Here is a 25,333-nt window from a genome sequence, read left to right on the forward strand (position 1 = left end):
AGAGAGAAAGCAGGTTAAACACAGTTTAGAGAGTTGTTAATATTTATTTCCCACTTCACTGTACTGTTACATCACTTCTGTGCAAAAAGATAAATGCTTCGGATCAGCAACTGATGGAAGAAAGGGAAGTCAAAAAGAAGGTGAAAGATGCTAAGGAAGGCTAAAGAAGTGAATTCCAACTCTTTCTTTGGAACATGGACTCTAGCATGTTATACCACTGTGTCCTGTATACCTTGACTCTTGCAGTGTTTGTGAGTAATTGCATGAAATTAGCTTTTACATCATTGTTTTTAATAACTGTTTGTTTTCTACTTGGAGCAGACGGTTGGATAGAGCTTTATTTCTTTGAATGAGTGCTTTTTCTCTTTATTTGCTTTGGATTCCAATTAAACAAGCCAAGATGCTATGAAAAGTGTGAATAGCGGCAGAAGGGACACAATTTGTAGGATCTGTGTATCAACGCATTTCACTGCTTTCTTATCACACACTGGCTAAGGAGAAACAACATAATCGGCATAAGCCCTGTTTGTGTGTGTGCGTGTAGGCTTTAAAAGACAGTAACTAAGTAGAAGAAACTGGAATAGAGCTGTTACATCACAGCAGCTGACTCTTGACAGTTTTCTTAAATTTCACAATATGCAGTCTTATTAGTTATCACTTCATCTGCCTTTTTGGTGGAATATTATCTAATGTGAGCAGCTGAGATACTAAAGGTAAGAAATAAGCTGAATCAGCAGGGTTGCTTATGGCAGAATTAGAAATGTCCAGTGCCATTAAATAGCCTAGAGGTCTTTCTGATATTTAGCTTCTGGCAATGATTAGAAAAACAGCATTCAGGATCACACAAATATCAGGAAAGGTATGTCAAAAGTGGGGGAAGGATATTTGCTTTTCTTCTGAGACTAATGATGTTTTCAGCATTTTCCTTTTGTTATACTTCTGCTGTACCCTTCCCTTTTTCCTGTGAATCATAACCCAGAGAATCTCTTCTGTGATGAAGCATTTTGCAAGGGATGGCACAGCAGCCTGTTCTTTATGGATCAAGAAAAACAAAGCACCGTGAGATGACTGAAAATACTTTTTGGTCACGCAAGGGTATGGTTTCATTTGCATCACCTGCGTGACACACTCTGCTTCCTTGTAGTGTGAGGAGTACGAATGCTCATAAAAGGAATATCAGGATCCAGTGCTAATAGGCAATAATATCACTGAAGGTCTCTGTAAGAACCTGTCCCATTTACGCAAGAGAAATAGCATTTTCTTCTACATAGTCATGCTGGTTATGATGGGATTATGCACCGATCAAACACCACATGTTTATGTATAAGTGTATAAATTAAATCTCCTATTGTGTATTTGCATATCTTACTGTAACAGAGGATAGGCAAACAATTGTTATTTCGCCTAGCAAATGGTGGAAAAGCAGACATCTCTTTTCATTGTTAGCGTAACTTAACAGCATGCTTTCCTTGGAAGAGATGAAGTCAACTTTTGGAGAGGTTTTAAATGTTTAAGAGGCTGACTCTCACCTTCTATAAACTGAGGGTTTTTTACTGTCATCACTTGTGTGGTGCTTACTGTAATGTGAAAAGAATGCAAATATTGAGCCATTCTGATATATATGACAGAAAACAGAGGAGAAGTAACAACAAAGCAGTAAATTTTGCACAATGCTATGAAAAAAACTAGAATAACGGGAAAAAAAAAGCTTTCCTATCTGTGCATTTCATGCCCCTCTTTAGTGCATGATCTGGTACAATTTGTGTTTTTGTTTTTATTGCACTAACAGGACTTTCAGCTGGGGCCTTCTGACAAAGGCAAAGATTTGCTTGATTTTCAGAGGTTATGCTAACCCATAGCTTCATTAATACTGTAACTAAGGGATGCAGCAACTACAAATTCATCTTCTATTTGGAACATATCAGTGTTTACTTCATTTTCAGTTTCAGTCTTCCCCATCAGTGGGGAGAATTGTGGATACAGTTATTCAGGAGGGCAACCTGAAATATTAGTTATGATACTCTCAAAAAAGAGTTTGGCTGCAGGGCTTTGTGAAATGTTTGCAGCTAATCACTTTGCAGAGAAGAATCTGGGTTATAGATTCTAGATTACAAATGGATGGAAGAGGTGTTTGGAGGTCGCTGACTCAGCAAAGACATCACATGAGTGGATGTATTTGATTGAAAAATCTTCAACCTTCTCTTCCCACATCAGACATTATTCTCTCCTGAGCATGTTCCTTAATTCAGCAGTGTCTTCAAAACTGTCATGCTTCTGTTAGGTCAGATGCCTATTGAAGTCTATCAGAGAAGTAGCACTTGAAATCTGTCCATCTTCATGGATATAAATAACGATGAAGTTTACTAGAATCTCTATTTCATGTTTCCTCTACTAATTTAGAGAATTCAGAAAAAGAAACAAGCCAAGTTTGGATTCCTGTGCTGTCTCACCTACCCAAAACAAGAGGCTACCTGTTGTGGCAGAATCCATTCTCATATACCATAATGGTAACCCTTTTGTTGAAGAGCCTAAAATAAGATTGCAGTTATTCAGGGCTATGCCATCAGTTGATTGAGAGAGGCATCTCTCCTGAGGACAACTCAGCTCCTAGGTAATCTGAATGGCCCTCTGGCAGTGCTATACAATGAAAGTACACAAAGAAGTCAGTACAAACTGAAATACCAAAACTTCCATTTAAACGCTAGCAACCTCTTTTTACTGTGAGGGTGTACAACACTGGAAGAAGCTGCCCAGAGAGGCTGTGGAGTCCTCATCCTAGGGGATACTTAAAACTCAACTGGATGCAACCCTGAGCAAACTGCTCTACATAGACCTTATGTTGTGCAGGGGGTTGCACTAGAAGATCTCCATAGGTTCCTGCCAGACTTAACCAGTCTGTGATTCTTTGATTTTGTGATCTGTGATCTACAGAGGGAGCTTCTGTAGGGACAATCCTAAGGCGACTGAACCAGCAAAATGGCAAACTAAATAACTTTAGGGAGTTTCATTTCTTTGGGGATCCTACAAACCAATAACATGGCTTATTATCATTTGAGCTACCAGGCAAAATAGCTCTGCAGTGATGATCCGTACATGAGTCTGCATAATGCCAGTAGCTGTAGTTAAGTGGGATTCATCTGACTCAGTGCTGAAGCCCAAAGTTAGTGAGTAACAGTGAATTTAATAGTCAGGGGAATCCTAGTGAACTGAGACTAAACCATAGCTCATTTCATCCAAAAGTAAGTGTATAAGATAATTCAGTTGATCTATACACAAAAATGCTATCATCTCTTGTATATTTTCATGAAAGGAACCAAAAATGGCTGGATGAGATAATGATGTCTCTGTAGGTATAGAAACCGAAGGGAGATGAATCACGTATATGCACAGTTATTCTTTTCTGAAAGAATGGCTCACACCTCTACCCCGTGATTTAATGCTTCCAGAGATGGTCAGAAGGGTAGAAGATATAAAATGGGATTAAGCAAGTAAATCTATAAATGTTTTGGTTTGTAAACTAATTCTATCCCTTGTTTCAGATTAGTATTCAGAGCTGTTTAAAAGTATAGTGGTAGTCAAATGTTCCAAGGGTACGAATATACCTAGAACACAGCCCAGGAGTGGGATAAATATTTTCTGTTTATTTTGCTTTCGTCATAACAGATCTTGTACTCAGTGTTTGTTTAAGCAATAGTTACCTTTGACTTGAGTATAAACTGTGAAAGCATCGCTTAAGATCAAGACTTCTTGGATGAAGTGGTAATAATTTAAATACCTGGCACTTGATCAGCCTCACCTTTTTATTTCAGAAGCATATAGTAAAGTGTTCTCACGAGTCTGGAGACAGACAGAAAAAGATTTTCTGGACTGGTGAATAAGCCAAACATTCGTTGTTCTCACCATGAACATTTCAGTGAGCAAAGACAGTTTTCACAGGCAAGATCTAGTCATTTTATTTGCCAGGAGAAATAATTTAGGACTGTACAAATGAGTACATTTATTGTGTGCTGAGATTTTTCTGGGCAGTTCACCAGTCCAAGAGAATGCTGTGAAATGGTTTTTCAGTAAAATGGGATGACTGTTTTTACTAATGACTAATAAAGCTACTTTTGTAATAGCTGCTGTACGTGACATGTAGTGAGCTTTTCAGCATAGATGAATTTCACTGTCCAGGGTGAGTATAAGGAAGAATAAAATACATGTTGACATAAGAAGAGCTATCAGATGAGCAGAGGTGTTCAAGACAGATCACAGTTTTCTTTCATGCTGCCTACCACTGCATTTCTTAATAGCGTGGAGAGGAGGGGTTCCCTGGAGTATGTGTTTTTACTGATGATGGCTGATATCAGTGAGCATCCCACGCATCAGATCTCCACCTCCTGGTGCTAAGCCAAGAGCTGGCCTCTGCCCTGTTCACTCATAGTTACCCTCCTCTCACATACACCAAGCTTCATTTAACCTTGAGTATCGAGCTTGCGTTTTCACTGCTGCCTTGAACTGATCCATGGCACTGCTGTCTGCCAGTTTGGCAGGAAAACAACAACCTCCTAAAAGTGCAATAAATGGGAAGCAAACAGCTTCTTGAAGTGCAGAAATGTGGATACATGCCATTTCCAACTGCCTGGGTCCAAACCCCAGGAGACCAAAGGCTCTGCAGTTAATCCAATATTGTCCATAAAAGCAGGCTGAAAGCCTTGAGTTTTCAGCCAATAAGCAGTTCAAATGATCTGCAGATCTACTTGCGATAAGGATATTAGCATGAAGGGGAAACAATGCTTATTGGAACTGATAGGACCTGCCCTCTGAATGACCTGAAAGTGAGCTATTTATTTCCCAAATTCCCTGAATATTAATCTTCCCTGGATAGAACAAAGCTGAGCCATATGCCAGCCACCTGCTTACCATGCAACTCTCATCCTGAGTTTATTTTCTGTTGTGTGTATCTGTGTGTTTATATCTATATCCACACCTACTGAGCACACTGGCACCTACAGTCAGGACACCCACAGTGACTGTGTTTTGTAACAACCTGCTGCAGACGGTGTCTTTTGGTGGCCAAGGTTACTCTGGATCCCTTCAAATTCTCTTATGGTGTCCATGTAGGCACACGTCTAATAAAGACTGAAACAACCAAAGGGATGCAGCATTCACTGATGTTAAAACTCTAGATGTCATTTTTTCCTCTACGCCATCACACCAAATCAACAAATGCTTTGGTGCAGAATTTTATTCCAAAGAAGTTTTTGTCTCCCACCCAGTGTAAAGAAAAGCAGATGGCAGAAAGGAGAGATCAGATTCTTTCCTTTTAGAGCGAAGAACTCATTCAGAAGACAATTTTACAAAAATCATGTGGTTTCAAAATGTTTATTTGGAGATTGGCAGGGATGTATCTATGCCCAGAAGCAGGTGGGCTCTGCAGTATGCCCTCCACCGTCGAGAAAAGGAGTCTGTTCAAGACCACTCTAGTTTCTTGGATCCAGATTTGGTGGGGCTAAAGTCAGGGTGCAAATTAAGTCCTGCACTCATACCTGGGCCCTAGCAAAGATGCTCTTCAGTATGAATGTAGCCAGAGAAATGTTATAAACTTCCCAGGGCAGAGCTGTAGCTATCATCCTCTGACAGCTATGCTGCCTAAGGATTTGCTCTGATGGACAGTAGTACAGCTCAGCTGCCTTTGACAGAGCTCTGCTGCGTTCACCTGCTGTGAACATCATGGTTTGTGCAGAGACACTGTCTGTCAGCAGGCAGAGCTTTGTCTCTTTGGATACTAAGCACTAAGCCAATGCTCTGTGTCCTTAACGCAGCTTGTTAGCTGCATGTGTAGGGCTAGATTTCATGGCTGCTCGTGCGATCCTTCCCAAAACCTTCCTCCTAATCAGCTGAAACTCCTCTCCCTGTAGGTTGCTGGGAACGTCCATCCAGAATGCGATTTTATAACAGAGCTGAAGAAAAAGGAGGCTGAATGTCTGGAGGAGTCAGAAAGGCATGGGAATACAACAACAGGTATCCATGAGTGGTAGATTAAATAAGTGACAGAGAAGCAACACCCTACCAAAATCAGGATACAGCCATGCTGCCAATGCATGTTTGAATGTTTTACTCATTGTCCAACATCCCTGGGCTCTACTCAGCTCTTTTCCACCTACTCCCATACCTTCAATTCTCTTTTCTTTTTCAAAATTTTTTCACGTCCAAATGTGGACAGTCTATATAACTTATGTCTTTGTCCTATTCCCTCCGCCTGCTGAAGATCTTCGTCAGTGCCATGGTCAGTTGGACTGTGTGCACCTTCAGCATGTTTGCTGACAACACCCAGCTGTGTGGTGTGGAAGGGAAGGGATGCCACCCAGAGGGACCTGGGCAGGCCTGAGAGGAGGGCCTCTGCAAACCTCATGAGGCTCAACAAGATCAAGTGCAAGGTCCTACACCAGGGCCGGGTCAATCCCAAGCACAAACACAGGCTGGGCGTGGAATGGGTTGGGAGCAGCCCTGAGGAGAAGGACCTGGGGGTGCTGGTGGATGAGAAGGCTGATATGAGCCGGCAACATGTGCTTGCAGCCCAGAAAGCCAACCGTGTCCTGGGCTGCACCAAAAGCAGCGTGGGCAGCAGGGGAGGGAGGGGATTGTCCCCCTCTGCTCTGCTCTTGTGAAGCCCCACCTGGAGCCTGCACTCAGCTCTGGGGCCCCAGCAGCAGAAGGACAGGGACCTGCTGGAGCGAGTCCAGAGGAGGCCACGAGGATGCTCAGAGGCCGGAGCACCTCTGCTGTGGAGCCAGGCTGAGGGAGTTGGGGTTGTTCAGCCTGGAGAGGAGAAGGCTCCGGGGAGACCTCACAGCGGCCTGCCAGGGCCTAAAGGGGGCTGCAGGAGAGCTGGGGAGGGACTCTGTGTCAGGGGGTGTAGGGATAGGACAAAGGGGAATGGCTTTAAACTAAAACAGGGTAGATTTAGATTAGACGTTAGGAGGAAATCCTTCACTCGGAGGTGAGGCCCTGGCGCAGGCTGCCCAGAGGAGCTGTGGCTGCCCCATCCCTGGCAGTGCCCAAGGCCAGGCTGGATGGGGCTGGGGGCAGCCTGGGCTGGTGGGAGGGGTCCCTGCCCATGGCAGGGGGTGGGATTAGGTGGGCTTTGATGCCCCTTCAAACCCAAACCGTTCTGTGATTCTATGATTCTGACTAGGTGCTATCATGGCATCATACTTTTTAGTGGAGATGTGTTGACCTTTAACAACATGGTAACCACTTAACAGGAACCATAACCTGGTCTGTCTTCCAGCAACACTCTTCCTCCCACTTCCATAGCACGTTGTCATTTGTTGCATTGTGTCTGAAAAAGGCATCTAACTAGAGTAAGTAGACATCTGGAGGTGTTTATCTTTCACTATAACATAAAATTTGAGAATTAACTATTTTTATAAGAAATGTAAGGGGCAGAGGATCAAAGTTAGAAAAAAATCTTTCATTTTGCTCAGATATAATTAAGTTTAAAAATGTATTTCACTTTTATCTGAGGTTGCAAGAGAACCTGGGACAAATTATTGTGCTGGCCAGAGGCAGATGCTGGAGAGACTCTTGCCTTACCATGCCCAAATATCCTCTTTCACTTCATGAAGGAGACAGGTGATGTACTCTTTTGATTGTACTCCTACTATTATGCTGCATGCCTGGTTTTCTAATAACGAATAGTAAAGACAGACTACTCCAAGCTCCTGTTCAAAGACTTAACTACACAGCATGCAATAAGATCTGAGGGTGTTTTGCAGTCCATCTCACATCTCATGCACTATGTATAACTGGATATAATCCCATAGACGATGATGAGAACCTGAGCCAAAGAAGACTGAAATCAATGGAGTGATTTCCATTGGTTTCCATGAGCTTGAAGATCAGCTTGCTTGGTAAGTTCTCTACAGAGCTTGCAGAGGGGTCATTTAGGTCAGAACTTAAGCATGGGTCTTTATGAGGTTTATGCTTTGATTAGTGTGGGATGCAATCAAAGACTGAGGAATGAATAATGTGATTGTTCTTTAAGACCAAGGTTGGAGATACAAAGCAGAATTTTGTCATTAAAGTAGCATATGTGTTTGGTCAAATGCAAGACTGTACAAACTAATGCCTTTGTGACTGTTTGCTCTCTGGGTAAATGTGGCCAGGAACAAACTGCAAGCCCATAAGGAGAAAATTATCTTCCAAGAGAGATCTACATTTGGCAGTTTCACAAGAAAAAGAAACTGCAAACCCCAACCTCTGCCCCACCCAGAACATGCTAGCTATAAATGAAGGATAAGGAAAATCCCTTTCATCTGTGTACCTTCATTTCCTGCTCTGGGATTCTCTTACTTATCCTTCATCTGACTCATAAATCTTTCTATGGAAATCTACTGTCCTTAGAGAACAAACTACTTATTCCAGTGTCTGATCATCAAGGAAAGAGTAAGCCCCAACAAAGATGACAGTGAGAAGGGGTACATTAGAGGGGTGAGCTCTGAATGAGTCTTATGGGGCAGTGCTTCCCATTCTTCTTAAATATGGTTCCTTGTCTCTAATATAATTTCATCCTTGTTCCTTCACCTCTACCTCTGTCTCCTTGGTTCTCTCACTTCTTCCTGCTGTTTATCGTCAGAATTAAGCTAAAAGTTTTGCACCTGACTAACTGGATGTACACATGTAAAGTTTCCTGTCAGCTCTGTGGGATAAGGGAGATGGTCCTCTTCTCCTAGTATAACCTCCATACTAGCAAGAAATCTTATCCTGGCTTTTATTTTCTGCATTATGTAGCCCTTCATTCGTAAAACTAAGTGTTTCTGTTTCAGCTGGGATAGTAAGAAGAAACTGCACAAAGAAAGGCTGGTCAGACCCGTTCCCTTCCTATCATATTGCTTGTCCAGTTGAAGATGAGATTCCCCTTGAAGAAGTAAGTTTAATTAAATAAACATATGTGAGTGATGTGCTGACGTTACAGGATTCCTTTCTATTCCTGAAGACCACTAGGGAAGAAAACTCAGCTGAAGCTAAAATTTCTTACCAAGTATGGAATGCGATTCAAATTTTACTCCGATCAAATATTTTGGAGAACTACTGATGACATTTTTTTTTTCAGGTATAAGATTGCAATGAAAATAAAGTCATCTGCAAATTCCATGAAATCATGCAGTCCTGTTGCACTTGCTTACAGATACTACAGTTAAGGCTATCTCCCAAAATATTCATAAAATACGGATTAAGACATTTCAATAAGACCAATCAGCAAGACGATTTTGTGGTATCACAGCACCAATACAGAAAATGTGCTGTTATAACATCACTATTCCAAACTCAGCAATACCAAAGGACAAGAGGGGTGTATGATTTCTCATCCTGACTAACATAAAATATCTACTTCAACAAGGAAATAAAAACAAAGAATATTTTAAAACCTATATTTGACATATTGCTTCAGCTAGATTTGCACACTCAGTGACATTTAGAATCTATATAAGAAAAACAAAAATAAAATAGTTTTTGATCTAGTACAGATGCAAAAATATTGTATATATTTTTTTTTTCAGAGAAAAGAAGCCAGCTAAAATACTGAAAGATACATCATTTAGTGAAAAATAACACAATACTAAAAATTATTAGAGTTATATAAAGTCTCCGTTGGTTTTAGCTGCTGTGGAGAAAATGAAGAATAGCTAAGTGGAAAGAATCAGATTATATGTCCACCAGATTAAAACTGATAGGAAGGAGGTAGAAATATTACATCCTTAAAAATCAGTTGTACTGTCTAACTCTAGACCTCTGTCCCCCCCTTTGTACAGGCTAAATTGCACTTTTGTTTTTATCTTTACAAGTAATGTGAATACTATGTATGTATGTATATATTTATTTATTTTGCCCACTAACATTTATACTGTAGTTGTCTAAGTCCATTCAACTTGCAGGAGGGAGCTTACTTTATGTGCTTATGGAGAAATTTCTCTTGTCTTCCCATTACTTTCTGTACTGGTTGCTGTCATGCTGTTTAACTCAGACTTCCTTTCCAGCCTCTGAGGGACAGTACCTGCTGCTTACCACGAATAACAATTCCACTGAAACGCAGTTCTGCTCTTCTCTTTCTTTCTTTTATTACTTCCCTGCATTTCTGGTGTAGAAGCAATCCTAAATGAGTCTACAGATTTTTTTTTTGATTTTTTTTTTAAGCAGTAACTCACATTTTACCTTTCGGTAAACTCCCCATTTGTATGTTTATCTACTTAAGGATTTGATTATTGGTTGCTATGTTTTTCATCTTTGATTTCTAAGTGGAAGTTGCCAACTAAGACAGGTCCAGCACAGTTTTGACACAGTTATGGAGCAGTGCCTAGCAGACTTAATGGATAGCTTTGTAGCTCTCAGGACCTTCTCTGATCTCTGGCTTGAAATGCGTGTAGTCAGATACATGGCTAATCATATATAATTCACAGTTCATCCACAAGACAGAAAAGGCCACTGTATAGTTTCCATATCATTTAACTTTACCAACCTCAAATAAATAAAATAAAATAAGTCTGTGCAAGTCTAACCTAATGACTACACGGTGGATCTACATTAATGCTGTGGTCATGATCAGGCGTGAGCTTTTCAAAGAAATCTCTGGCACTTTTTGCAATTTCATTTATACTGAGACATGTTCTGAGAAAGGCTGATCTGGTTTTGTATGGATGACACCAAACTGGAAGAAAAATGCATGTTGCACATAGTGTGCTCTAAGCAATAAGAAAAGTCCAGCCTACAGGACTTGGCTGACTACCATGGCTAGTCAGAAATGCACACAATGTGCATGTTGGGTCCTCAAGCACCAAAGGCTTCACCCTACTAAACCAAAGCTATTGCCTTGCACCCCTTACTAAGGTAGGCATAGTGATAGATTATTTTTCTTGCTGATGGAAAGTGATCCAGCCTTATTTTATGAGATTAATTGCTTTCTGGATGTGCTTGTTTCCCTAAATAAAAAAGGAGCCTTCAAGAAATGGAACTGTGTTAACAACCAAGCAGCACAATCCTGGGACCACGGTCTCACACTGCTCATTTTACTATAGACTCAGCTGCTTATACTTAGAATGTTAACTTTTAAGTACCTAAAATAAATGAAATAAATCCTACCAGTTGCAGCCTTATAATGACCTTGGTGATACTTAAGGCTCAAAACAAATGTGTCCTTCCTCACAGTGAAGGTGATTGCATGGAATAGCTGCATGGATGTTAGGACATCAAAATATTGAGCTGGGGCTCAAGAAACACACCACATGAGTTCAAAGGGAAAGATCTGCACCCTAGAGCTTATTCATTTTGTTTTCTGCTTCCATGCATGATAGTTGAAGTCAGATAACCCTTACTCAGAGATCATGTCTGATAGAGGTTCCATTTAAATGGAAATGGATTGTGATTGACACTCTTAAGTAAAAGTTGAATATGGAAGCAAGCAGAAAGAGGAAATAATACAACCCCAGGAAAAAATATAAAACTAACAATAACAATTTTAAAAAATGGAAAAGACAATAGATGGCAAAATTCTAAGTAAGGAAACAGAAAAAGAAAGTGGAGAGGCATAAGGAAAGGCTTACAGCATTCTGTATTCATCGTGTAGCCATCTGCCAGAAGGATTATGCTTCCACTACTGCTGTGCAGAAACACAGTGTGAAATAAAATGCTTAAACAAATGCATGAGTTTTTACAATGTTTTCTTGGAAAATTCAGTCTTTCAGGGTTTTATGAATGAGCTTGAAACCATCTTAAACAATAAATGGTTCTTTATCAAACTGGGCAATATCAACGTACCCATAGAATGGGTCTTCATAAAAGAAGCATTAATGATTAATTTCAGTTGAAATTTGCTGCAGAATTAAAAGGAACAAAAGAGGCACTCAGGGGTGTGAACAGATTGGAAGCATCAAATAAAGCAAAACTGCCAAAATCATTTAAATAGCTGTCATTTGGCTGCAATTTATGATGGATCATTCTCTTCTTTTATAGCAATCCTACTTTTCTACCATAAAGATCATCTATACTGTAGGATACAGTGTATCTATCACCTCACTTATTATTGCTGTGGCAGTTCTTATTGCATTCAGGTATGTGAAGTTATCTTCTAACTTGATTCATTTAAAAGTTCTTCATATCTTAGTTTGTATGAGACATTAGACATAAAGTAATAGAAACAGAAATTCAGAAGAATAAAAATAAAACTTTCAGGCAGTATTGGTTTAATCATATTAAACTGAGGGCTACAAATGAAAGATTATCAGAGAAACACAGAAATAAGAAGAATCAGAACTGTGAAATAAACCTTGGCTGTTTGCTGGCAGAAGTCATCAACTCAGATCCTAACAACCAATACATATATTTGCTTGCTTTAGCTGGAATCAAGTTAATTTTTGAAAAAAACATGTATTCTTGCCATATGTGGACTCAGTAAATTTGATATTAATAAGAAGAATATAAGAGACCTCAATTCTGAGTCAGTGCTCCTATGGCACTGTATATATGACTATTGAAACATTTACAACAAAAAACATACTTTGAAAGTTAGGGTCTGAATTTGGCAAGTTTGGTAAGATCTCTTGCCCATTGAATTGCCCATCTATTAGATGCTCTCATGTATAATGTACAGAATTTTGAGTAAAAATTATTTGTTTTCTTATTTAATGTAGATTTGATGTTTGCTGGTGTAAGATTTATTTTATGAATCTATATTTCTTGCATTTGTGCAAAACTGAAAAAAAAGTACTAAATATATATATTATTATTATGCTGTAAGAATCAGCTTTCTCTGGGGAAAGTTTCTTGACCTCTGCAGCTTCCTAACTCATGTCTGGAAGTCAACAGATTATGTGTATTGACATCTACTCTGACCTTGAGAAAACAAACCAACTCAAGTAAGGGGAAAGAAAGAAACAATTGACAGAAAACAACTTAGCAATAGGGAGGAAAGAGTTACAGTTCAACAATGGGGTTGGCATTTCATTTCAGTAGTAAAAATCTGCACACTCTAACTGAGCTTTTGGATTAGGTGACCCTGAGATTACTGGATCTGGAGGGAATTCAGCTTTTAATGGGGCTCTTTGCTAATTATCTAAAGTCTTCAGCTCCAAATGAAAACTTGGAATTGCATAACTCCCTCCAAAAGTCTGTATATAATAACAATAAGGAAAAAAAAAATCTGAATTGAAAAATTTAAAGATGTGCCAAACTGTTTTAAAGCAATTATTCATTTAATTCACAAGAATAACTTTGGTAATCTAGGGAAGTATTCTTTAATTCTGGATAAGGCAGCCTACACAGACATTTAATGCAATTTAACTCAACCACAGTATTTTGATGTGTAAAAATCTTGCTAATCATTACCCTGTGCATTGAGAAAACTTTCTAGTTACTCCAGAATATCTCTGCATTCTTTTCTTGGGAGTGCTTTAGCTACAGTCATAATTATATTGATGGAAATGATTCTTCAAATGGAAGTTTCTTTTTGCCCCAAAATAATGCCAACTAAAAGACATCTCAGCTCAGGCACACTGAACACATAACAAAGCTGAGATTCTTGGAATCTGGCAGACCAGAAGCGACATCAGGCCAACAAGGAAACCTCACCTAACAAGAGAAGAGATTAAAATGTAGACTGTGGGTGAATTGCTTTACATGAGGAAGGTTTCTGTCTCTGCCTGTTTAGCAGAAAGAGCTCAGTGAATTAAAGTTTATTTTCTATACGTACCTGTGAGTACCTGAGATAAAATAAGGTTTTATTGCATATCTGAATTATTGCCAGCACAAGTCAATGAATTACCTCAGAAGAACCTTTCTTCTTTTCTTCCAGGAGGCTTCGCTGTCCCAGAAATTATATCCACATACAGCTCTTTTTCACTTTTATCTTAAAAGCTATTGCCATTTTCATTAAGGATTCTGTCCTTTTCCAAGAAGAAGACATTGACCATTGCAGCTTCTCTACAGTAAGCACATGAAAAGGCATGATACTCTGGTACTAGATGTTTTTACATGCCATCTGTATATGGATTCACTTTTTACTTTTTACTACCTTTTTTTTTTTCTGATGTGGTAGTGAACACTAATTAACGCAGTAGTCCGAATCATATTTAGACCATGCTATATTAAAAAAAAAAAAAGTAGTATCATTATGCTGTTACCCTTCTATGATCTAAAGCCTAAAACCAGAGATCTCTGAATATCTTGTAACATCTTTTTTTAAAGATGTTTCTTCTGGAAATTCTGGATTTCACCCGAAGCTCTGAATTGTAGACCACAGGATATGCAAGATACTAGGCAAACAACTTAGCTTTGGTTCAGCCACATATATTGGCAATAAAGAGGTTTTCAGACAGAAGTTTATCAGCTGATTCTTCTACATTGCTCGTGGCCACACAAAAACTTAAAACTGAGCATAAGGAGGGAAAGTGAAATATGATGGGTCCTAGAACACGCTTTTGTCCAAAGGCTATTGAGCATTTGAGTCTACTTGTATATACTACACTGAAAGTGGTGCATTTATGGGAGAAATATGAAATACAGAGATTCCAAGCTACTATGATGGTTAAAGTCTTATTATTCAGAATGCCACATTACATTTGATGATCTCCCTTCAAACATGCCTGTAATTGTGAGATCTTATTCTTTTTAGATCTCAGCCAGAATTACAGATGCTTACTACATCTGCAAATCAAAATTATGTATGCACATGTAATGCCAAAACTTTGACTTTCTTGATCTATAGACTGAATGCAAGATCTCAGTTGTTTTCTGTCACTACTTCATGATGACCAATTTCATGTGGCTGCTGGTAGAGGCTCTTTACCTAAACTGTCTACTACTCTCATCCCTTTCTCATGGAAAAAGATATTTTTGGTGGCTGGTTCTCTTTGGCTGGGGTAAGTAAGGATTTTACATGAAATTAATAAACACAAGATGTTACAAAAGGCTTTATCCATCCAGTAAAATATCCTAGATGTGGAACTGAGTTTGCCTAACTGAATTAGCTAGCAAAAAATAAAAAAGCAAAGCATTGATTTTGCTTTTATTTTTACACGTGGAGTAGTGAAGAGCAATCAAGATTTTAAAAGTATAGCATTAAAGTCCCTGTGAAATATGTAGAAAACTAAGTACACTTGACGATCCAAACCAAGTGACTGCCAATATAAACCTGCTGTGTAAAGGAAAAATCAGAGTACTCCTCCCTGAGGATATATGGCAGGTGAACGTACTTGCCCAGGGGGAATTTTTGTTCAGTTCAGGAAGGCAATCCATGCTTGTTGACGCTAAGGTTAAGGTAGGCGTTACAACTAAGAAGACTGAATGCTCTTTGTGTTTTAGGAGATTTTAGGTGCCATCTTAGGAAAGTTTAAGGTATCACAGTCTGCATTCATAAGCTGCTCATATTGCTATTACTTGAGGATTTGACAAACAATACTCACTAATATTTTGTCATGCAAAAAGCACACAACAAAAACATGGGTTTTAATGTACTATCTGCATTCAAGTGCTAACTTCAGGTAAAATCACTCATGTGAATTGCACTCACGAAGGTAGGAAGCTGCAAGCTCAGGCTTTCCTGGCAGCACTGCATCATGTGCGGAGTAGCTTCTGTATCCCTTTACATCTTCACACTGATTCATGATCACCAAATAGTCAATGCCACAACGTGCTTCATTTCATCATGGGTATTAGTAGACCACAAAGGGTAATCCCAGTTCTGAAAAAAGGTGACCTGCAACATCACAGTAGAATTTCAGTGGAAAAGATTTGGATTATCTGATGAAACTAGACAACAAAAGTTTTTTTGTTTAATTGTCTGACAGGTTTTCCAACACTTTTCATCCTTATATGGATATTAGCAAAATTCTACTTTGAAGACACGGAGTAAGTCATTATTTCTTACATTATTCTACATACATAAATTATATATTTAAAATTATGATAGTGATGAAGGCTCATGCCATTTCAATGACACGGGAAAATAATATCAGTATATTACACACCTTTCCTATTCCTACATTACCATTTAGATAAGTGCCCGAGGTGGAGTTCTGAATTTCCATTCCAGTATAGACATAGTGAATAGAGATTTACAGTGTCCACTGGAGCATAATATGGCAGTGGTATTGTAATTGTGCAGGACATGCTTCTCAGGAAGCTGAAATACTTATTTCAGCTGCAAAAGAAAAAGGTACTCCAATCAGATAAACAGAGTGAGAAAGCAAAACTTTTGGAGCTTCTGATACAAAATACCTTCTGATATTTTTGAAGGCTGGAGTGCTCATTACTTTACACAAACAAAATGTTTTTCATGTCTTAAATAAGTGTCTTTGAAGAACAAAGTTGTATCGTTCTATCAGTCATGGCATCATCTGTTTAAAACTTTTGTTGGAATTGTTTCATCCATGTCTCACTTAACACTTCGAGAAAGCTCTGTATCTTTTTGAAAAGGGCAGAATAATCTATAAAAAGCAGGTCCTGTACAAAGCAGAACTTAAATATCTATATACTTGCACTATACTGACACTTCCACGAAAATGTATCTCTTAAGAATTTTACTGGCACTGCTATGTGGCGTCTTGATTGTAGTGATTACACACATCTCTCTTCTAAATTTGCTGTTATTTTCTCAGATGCTGGGATATTAATCAGGGCTCTCCTTACTGGTGGCTAATCAAAGGACCTATTATAATTTCTGTTGGGGTAGGTACTTCTAACTCTGCCAACAACAGTTGTAAGAAAAAATGACTTTCAAATGCAAAAAAAAAAAAAGTTACTGTTTGCTAATTTTATTTTTTTTTTAATAAGGAAGAGGAATGGTAGAATTTGTTCTGTAAAAATATTTTATCACTTACCTACAAACAATGTAGGCCAAAAGGAGGCAGAGAACTGCCCTCTCCCTATCACCCATAGCAAACACTGTTCAAAGAAATGGAAGTTTTCATAGAATTTTCAATCTGATTGAAATTAATGGCAGATGTGGGGTTAAACCATTCTTATAGTATATGATAACAGAATTTTTGCCTAAGAGTCCAGAATCAGACATAAATTTCAATATAAAATTTCAAAAGCAATAGTTCTTTTCACAGGTGATAATAATAGTTCTTGAGCTTGACATAAATTGAATAAATTGATGGGCCTTAAATGATTATGGCATGATTACTCTCACATGTCATTAAGCCCAAGGAATGTGTGAGACAGCAGCTAGTGGATGGCCTTAAGACCATCTATCATAAGATTAATGTAATTGGAGGACAGATGCATACAAATAAGGCATATATAGGTAAACAACAAGCATGGAGAATCTCAAGGTGAATTCTGGTCATAATTTACTGTGTTTCAATAAAATACTGTATTTCTTTCTACCTCCATTAGTTTTCCGCTTACTAATGCCCACCTCACATTCACTTTTGGAGTTAAGAGAATTCAGGGGATCATACTGATGATATTTCTGCTGGAATGTACTTAACGTATTACTGATGGATAAAATGAGATCTTCTGGTGAAATATGTACATTCTTAGGCAAAATTAAGCATTTAGCCTCCCCTAAACAAAATCTGGTGTCTATGGACACAAAATGCATGTGGAGAAACTCTTTGACTGTGGAGCACTAAGCAGCTCCATAGACGTTAGTACAGCTGTGTCAAAATGCAACCGGAGAAAGTTATCTTTGCAGGTTAGGATTGACCCTAGCTAGCTTTGGAGCTGAGATAATGCTCCTCAGCTTTTTTCGGAGTCAACAAAGACAAACAGCCACTTCTGGTATGTGACTCACCTGACAATAGATGTTGATGTTCAGAGGAGATGACAGATCCCCAAATCCACCTGAGGCTCTATCGATTGGCTCACACGCCATGGACTACAAAGGGAGAACAGGGTGATCAGACCAGATGCAGCCATGTCATTGGAGATATCTATACTTAACCAGATGATTCTACTAATAATGTCTAAAGATATTAGCCAAAATTTAATGCAATAGCCATCTCAAATGAGAATGAAAAAGATATGAGCTACAAAAAAAAAAAAAAAAGGAATCGCACAAGATATTGACAAAAATAGTTTGCTTAACAGAGCTAAATTCTCAAGCTCTCAGCCTGATCTATATCTTTAAGAAGGAATGCAACCTATTGAGAGGCTTGAATGCTGCCAACAGGGATTATATTAATCATCTTACACACAGGTCTCATTGAAATGGTACAAATTACATAATAGGAGTCAAATAATGATTGTAATTGAAAAGTTTCATATGAGAAAGTAACCTTTTTTTTCCCCCCAAAAATATTTTAAACAGGTCAATTTTGTCCTATTTATCAACATCATCAGAATTTTGCTGAAAAAACTAGACCCTAGACAAATCAACTTCAATAACTCATCTCAGTACAGGTAATGTATGGAACAACAACAACAAAAAATAATTTATCAATGATTTAAGTCACAAAAGTTTATATCACCTTTTCTAAACAGAAGCACAGATCCAGTGCCAAAACCAGGCTCAGTTTGACTGACATTTAATTTTAGAAATTCCCAATGTTACCCCATTCCTAAGGAAACTAGTCAAAGGAGTAAGTTGTTTTCTAGAGGTGTCTTTCTCTGGACGTGGACTATACAAGGAGCCTGCATATTACTTCCTCTGTATCTGTCTACAAATAAATGTCAAATTTTCAATGGCTCAGATAAGTCAAAATATATTCTACTGCTTGTGTCTTTCTGAACTACAATCACATTCAGAAAGAGTGAATTACAAAATACAGTAAGAAAAGTCATGAACATAGTATTGCCAATAAGGCAATAAGGATGAGAAAACTCTTTCCAGATATTTTCTCATTATGCTTTCCAGCACTGTCATCCCAAGAGATAAGAACTTCACACCTAGACATTTAGATCCCATTTTTAACTTCTGTTCATCACTATTATGTATTGCATACATTGGTCTTTACTCTGGAAAAATAATATTACCTTACTTCTTCTCATGCCCCGTGCTAGACGTCTCTCAAGGTCAACTCTGCTTCTAATTCCTTTATTTGGAACCCATTATATTGTCTTCAATTTTCTTCCGGAATATACCAGCCTGGGGGTTCGGCTTTATTTAGAGCTCTGCATTGGATCTTTTCAGGTAAAATCACTGAGGAATCTTCAGTTTCTTCGTAGCAGATTTTCTCATTTAATCTAGTTTCTATATGACAAATAGCAGCAAACAAAAAAATAATTATATACTGAAGATAATGTCTCCTCATGGTTCTTTGCTGTGTTACAAATTTGAAGATGTGACCCACATCCTAACTGGCTGTAGGTTAGACTGTATGTTTGCATGTTTTGTCAATACAAGGCCAAGTCTTTCATATTCATGTGTAAGCTTGACATTGGGTTAACTTCAGACATTTCAGTTCAGTTTTTAACTTCAGTTAACTCACTGTGTCAATCCCATACAATCCATCCTATACAACTTATTCTTGAGCCTCCATACTTGGATCTGTTCTTCATTGTTAACCAATAATGTAAGAAGAAGGTAAACTGAATAAAACGACAGGGTGTTTAGTGAGTATCTGACCACATAGGTCCATTGACCTCCTAGGATTTTCTTGGCTTTATCTCAGTTCAGAAACTTAAAAAAATATATTCAGCAGGCCAGAATTTTATCTCACCTGATATAATGGCACAAAACTTGACTTAAAAGCTGTAGGAGCTTCTTAGCTGTAGAATGGACATGCTTTTGTAAACATAACCTGGGAGTTTGTCATATCACCTGTTCTTGTGAATTCCTATGGCCTTTCTGACTTGGGTGAAATTAGCTAGCTGATTATCTGACTAGCTTTATTGCTGAAGAAGAAGAAGCTTTATTGCTAAGAAATTTCTAAAAATACTCTGACTAAATTGATTCACATACACACTACTATCATGGATTCAGATAGCGCAAGTGGCTTTTTCAAGCTGTGCTAACACTTAACTGTTGTTTTTTGTTTGTTTGTGTGTTTCCTCAGGGGTTTATTGTAGCAGTTCTTTACTGTTTCCTGAACCAAGAGGTAAGGGAACTATATTCTTTACAATATTGATTTCACTGACAGGTTTATAGACTTCATAATTAGTATCATGCAAACAATCATAATCAAATCTTTCAGTTTTGCAGGATTGTCTGTTAACATGGGAATCAGTGAAGATTAATTTTGTTTAAATTATCTTCATGTGAATGAAGCCATCTAGTGGAGAAACGAGCTATTCCATCAAGCCTTTTTTTTTTTTAATCATTTCTACATGCTTTTGTACTATAGTGGAGCTTGGGAAACCCATTCTAGGTCCAGACCTGACAGCACAAGCTGGTGCAGTGAAGCAGTGTGACCTCCAGTTTCTAAATGACTAAACTGTAAATAATGTTAAATTTATACAGATTGCCAAGTACCAAAATATTATTTTCTAGTATTTTAGTATGCTCATGAAACTCCCCAGTATTTCCTTGCATTGATAAATATGTTTTTCCATGTAGAATATTTAATCCAGAACTTTATTCTTAATGGGACAAGTATTGTTCCACTTAGTTTAGTAAACAATTCCATTTCTATAGTCTAGAAATTGTAATAAGGATGCATCTTGAACTCTTCTGTTGCCTACATAATTCATTTATCTTCCCTATTTTAGAAGAAATTGAAAACCTGGATTTTTCCCCTTTTCATAATACAGGGTAGCTGAGATGGCTATTTTAAACTGTGAATGAGATTCAGTTTCAGACTACACTAAAAGTCTGCTGGTTTCTGTTAAGTGAGGTAAAGAGCAAGGCCTTCTCCTCCAGCTGCTCCGGCCCAGCACTGCTCCTGCATGGCTGCTGGGCCCAGCCTGGTGCCTGGGGACCTGGGATCTCTGCGCAGGCTGGAGGACACAGCTGCTGCTTTCCCCCTTGCAGGCCCAACCCATAGCAAAGCTGAGCACATATCCTGGAGACACACGGACACACACAGAGACCAGACACTGACACAACCGGTCACACAGGCTGCCCCAGCCAAGGGCTGCCTTCAGTAGCAGTGACGCACAACACTCATGCAAGCCATAGACATAGACAGTTGAGTCCCCCTCCTCCTCTTGGGCTGGTAGAGACAGAAGTTCACTAGTTCAGGCACACACTCAGCACTCTCTAGGTTCACAAGCCCACACCTATTTACAGATACTGCACTTCTGTCTGTCCAGTACCCCTGCACCGATCCCAAGCTTCCTTTCTCACTATACAGGTCACCTATCCCCAGATAGTCCAACTTGAAGTTCATGGGTTCCTCGAGTACCATTGCGGCCCCTCTGTCCACCCAGCACCCCTGCATGGATCCCAGGCCCCTTACTTGCTTCACAGGCTGCCTAATCACTGGCTAGTCCAGCTTGAAGTTCACTGCAAACATGCAGTACTCACACACTTGTCCCTCATACACCCCATGCTCACAAGTTCCCTTCCTTGTACCAGCACTGACCTCACACACACCTGATACTCTGGGCTGGACCTGAGGCCTCAGCTACTCACAGGCTAGTCCAGGTTTGAGAAAGACAGACACTCGGCCATGCCCCGATGCCCAGCAGCCAGCACTAGGTACACAGGCAGTGACCTACAGCCCCCCCCCAGCCACCAGTGCAGAGCCCCACATGCACCTCAGAGCTTTAGTGAGTGACTCAGCAGTTCCCCCCCCCCAGCAGCTGGTTTGGGAACACACACTGCTCCTGCCTCAGTGGCATGGAGCAAAAGACCCCCAGTAACTCCAGTAGGTGAGGCTGGGTCCTCATTTGCTTCAGTAGCTGGCACCACAGTCTGCAGAGCCTACACCCCTGGCCTGACTCCAGTAGTTGGCACTAACTTTCACTGACACACACACACAGGTCTTACCTGTAGTTGGCATAGAGTACTTGCAGTACACATACACTCAGGAGAGAGTGCAAATGAACAAAGTGAAAGTTAAGAAAACATTTAATGAGGAAATTTAAGAAGCACTGGGCTTGGCCAGACATGTACACTGGCCCTCCCTGTTCTACATGCAACCAGCACTTCTCCTACCCTTTATCTACCTATCCCCACTCTTCACTCCTCCTGCTCCCCTTTTCCCATGCACAACCATCATGGACTTGCAGTGCTCTGCACTTTCTGCCCCCCTCCCAGTCTGGGCACTCTTGGTTCACATCTTATCAGCTGCAAGGTTCATCCTTCCCAGAAGTGGCACCTGTAGCTTGTTAGCCCACCGACTAGCATGACAGGGAGGCTTGTTTCTTGTGTTTGTTTCCCAGCTTAGAAGTCTTCAATCAGATAACTCTGCTGGAGTAAACTTGCCTACATTCTCACATGCTCTCATAAATTAATGTGACTGACCATCATGTCCCATCACTTCCTTCCTTTCTTATTATCCCTTGTTGCCTTGGAAAAGGTCCTTGATGAGTTACCCTTAAAGGAGCACTCTTCTACATACACTTTCTACCTGTTGCTCCTAAGAAAGGAGAGTTTGATTCATGTATGCCACCCCACAGGGGTAAGACTGTTTTTGCTCCCACAGACATACCCCCTAGGATGTCAAACGTGTGTTTAGGAGGTGAATCCTATTCCTAATCATCACAGTCAGTGCAGCTTAGAGAAAGATTCAAATTACAAAGTGCAATCATCTGTGTTAGAGAGCGATGACCAGCTTTTAGATCCCTCTGGTTTTATTGACCAGATCTCCATTTTCCAATGTAAAGTTTACTTTTAAAGTTTACTTTACCAGTGTATTAATAATCTCTAGTCTCTTCTGATGATAGTCTCCACAATTTTACATCCAGATTGTTGTCCCAGACATACAGCACTCCAATGTAGATATTTCCTTCCTATCAAGCATCTGGGAAGGCACATTTCTAATAAGAATCAGATGCTAAAGCAGGCCTTACTTGCCGGTCTGGACCCAGTGTGTGTTTCTGTGAACATGACAAGGCATGGCATGCATGCTTGTCAACAACAGAAAGAAAATGATTGCTGGTGTCTTTTTCCTCTTGCTGTCTTAAATATCAAAGTAGCATTATTTCTTAGCCACAAATTGGTGAGTGTAGATTAAGGAACTTGCTGGAAATGTTACTGTTCTAGAAACAGATGGGAACAAGAAGACATCTCTTAGCAATTGGGAAGAGCAAGCAATGTGGAGACAATGTGTTTAATTGTGTAGGAAGTGTTGGTAACGCTGGAATAAATTTCCAAAGGGATATTAAAAAAAAAAAAAAGAGGCAGAAAGAAGATACTGAAAAAAGCTGAGAAAATATTCTATTGGTGGAGAAAATCTTTTTCAGTGCTAGAGAGTACACCAAAGTATAATTACTTTGATGGGAGAAAGAAGTTCCTTCCTTCCTTCCTTCCTTCCTTCCTTCCTTCCTTCCTTCCTTCCTTCCTTCCTTCCTTCCTTCCTTCCTTCCTTCCTTCCTTCCTTCCTTCCTTCCGTGTGACAGCTCTAATAACAGCCTTTGATTGTTGGGCCCATAATTGTTATGGAGAAACACAGGAGAGAGTGTGTCCTTAATTCTTGAATGCTAGAATTGGAATTGTTTACTGTTTTCAACATAGGAGACCAACTCTGAGCTAGCCATGTTATAATTTTTGTCAGAAGTCTGGGACAGGCCAGCTGAACCACTCTTTGTACTATCCTAATTTTCTGTATCAGATAGAAAGGGAGCCCAGAGGAGCTAGCTTGTTCTGAAATGGGAAGAGTAATATTTTACCCTTCTCTAACCACCCTTTGTGTCTTTCCTGTTTCTCACCAATGTCCTCCTTGAACAGTGTTTGTTAATAACATTCTCCTTTCCTTTTGAGGTGCAAACGGAAATCGGTCGGAGGTGGCATGGTAAGAGATACGGACTTATGCCAGTTTGGAGAAGGACAAGATGGACTGTTCCAACCAGTTCTGGAGTAAAAATGACTACATCTGTGTGCTAAGGCAGCCTCAGAAGCTGGAGTAATCATGTATAGAAGCCTGATTAAGAAAAACAAACCAATAAACAACAATAAAAAACTCTGAGGATTACAGCTTACTCTGAGCAAACTGGAGGAGAATCCACTTCTGCAGAAATTCTGCCCAGCAGCTGTCTCTTGCAGAACAAGCACTGCAGTGATGTATTAAAGACTGACTGGCTGATCAAAATAGCCTTCTCATGGATAAACAGCAAACACACATATCACCTCTTTTTGGTTCCCTCTCTACACTCTTTTACTAATGAACATATGAGCATAATGTGTCTGGGGAGTGGACACCAGTAGTACCCTTCAGTGACACTATAGATGACCTCTGGAAACTGTTATTCAATCTTTACACAATGGGAACTGGAATCTATCCAGCTCGTTCAAGCTTTGTTCCTTGTTTTGATTCAGTAGAGATGCAAATAGGAAACCAAATGCATTGTCAAACTATAACACATGACTAAAAAGTCATCTTATATTGTCTTCTTATATTCGCTCTTTAGAAGCAAAAAGACTCAAAGTTGCAAGCAAGTTAAAAAGAAAAGCAGTAAATTTGTTCTGCACAGAAAAAGAATGAGACTTACAGGAGAAGGGCTAGGGGAGCGTTAGGAACACTGCTAAGTATTTTCTCATGTCTGACTGTTTTTGCTCTCCAGCGTTGTAAAATATTCAGAAGCTTGGGAATAAACTTGCATTTCCAGTGTTTGTGCTTGAGATTATTTTATTTTTTATTTTTTTATTTTTCCAAATGGCTGTTGTAATCTGTAGATGGACAGATTGATTAATTTCTTTGCTGGGAATATCAGAGTTTGGAAAGGAGTGAGAAAACCTAAACTGTACTGAACGGTGAGGACCATCAGGCCAATACATTTTCACTCTGCTCTTCAGGACATTCCAGTGAGCTGCTAAGTCCTATTAAACAACAGAAATGGTAATATAGAAACATGGAATTGCCTTCCTTTCTGCTTTGTTGTATCCAGGTAATTACAGCTAGTGTAATTATAGCTAACTGAAAGAAGTGAGATGTTATGCTAGCTAGTTTTCGTATAAAAGCTAGATGCCAAGGGGTGTCTTCCTTCCTTTCCATTTACATTTTTTTTCTCCTTGGTTCTTCTTCAGTCTGTGAAAAACACAGCAATGTCTGAATTCATACCTGAGGGTGGGAGAAGAGTCTGAAAGAGCAGGGGGAGGAAGGTTTTCATTTCCACTTCTTCAGGGACTCCTTAGAACACAGATTGCAATGTGGGGCCTAAGATGTTTATGTTGGTTTTCTTCCCATTTCCAGAGGGATTCAAGGTGAGCTAGATGGAAATGTGTTGAGCAGCTGATGATCTGTTTAAAGAGACTAACAGAAAGATGAGTTTGTATATAGCGTTCTGCTAATGTGAAAAAGAGGCATGAATG

The 25,333-nt window shown here is 39.4% G+C and overlaps 1 protein-coding gene and 1 long non-coding RNA gene across 5 annotated transcripts in view; one reads left to right on the plus strand and one right to left on the minus strand.

The window, feature by feature from the left end:
* Positions 1 to 23,779, minus strand: part of LOC310894863 — a 38,028-nt gene extending 14,249 nt beyond the window's left edge. For 3 of the 4 annotated variants that reach the window (XR_014580245.1, XR_014580246.1, XR_014580247.1), the window contains exons 1-4: positions 21,851 to 23,779; positions 18,955 to 19,171; positions 17,774 to 17,857; positions 15,545 to 15,730 (exon numbers count right to left, since the gene is read on the minus strand). This is a non-coding gene — a long non-coding RNA (uncharacterized lncRNA). Of the gene's footprint in view, positions 1 to 14,902; positions 15,731 to 17,773; positions 17,858 to 18,954; positions 19,172 to 21,850 lie in introns of those variants that run through there. The other variant, XR_014580248.1, reaches the window with a different exon arrangement.
* On the plus strand, positions 2 to 24,630 carry LOC310894859 (growth hormone-releasing hormone receptor-like). Its single transcript, XM_083825488.1, has 13 exons — positions 2 to 251; positions 5,901 to 6,003; positions 7,510 to 7,617; positions 8,811 to 8,911; positions 11,992 to 12,089; positions 13,829 to 13,961; positions 14,741 to 14,894; positions 15,822 to 15,882; positions 16,632 to 16,701; positions 18,290 to 18,381; positions 18,982 to 19,111; positions 19,977 to 20,018; positions 23,786 to 24,630. Exons 1-13 carry the CDS (start codon positions 195 to 197, stop codon positions 23,906 to 23,908), a joined length of 1,272 nt encoding a protein of 423 aa, XP_083681614.1. The 5' UTR covers positions 2 to 194; the 3' UTR covers positions 23,909 to 24,630.
* Positions 24,631 to 25,333: the final 703 nt, after the last annotated feature.

The sequence above is a fragment of the Anser anser genome, assembly GCF_964211835.1.
Source record: "Anser anser genome assembly, chromosome: 2".
Taxonomy (NCBI): Eukaryota; Metazoa; Chordata; class Aves; order Anseriformes; family Anatidae; genus Anser; species Anser anser.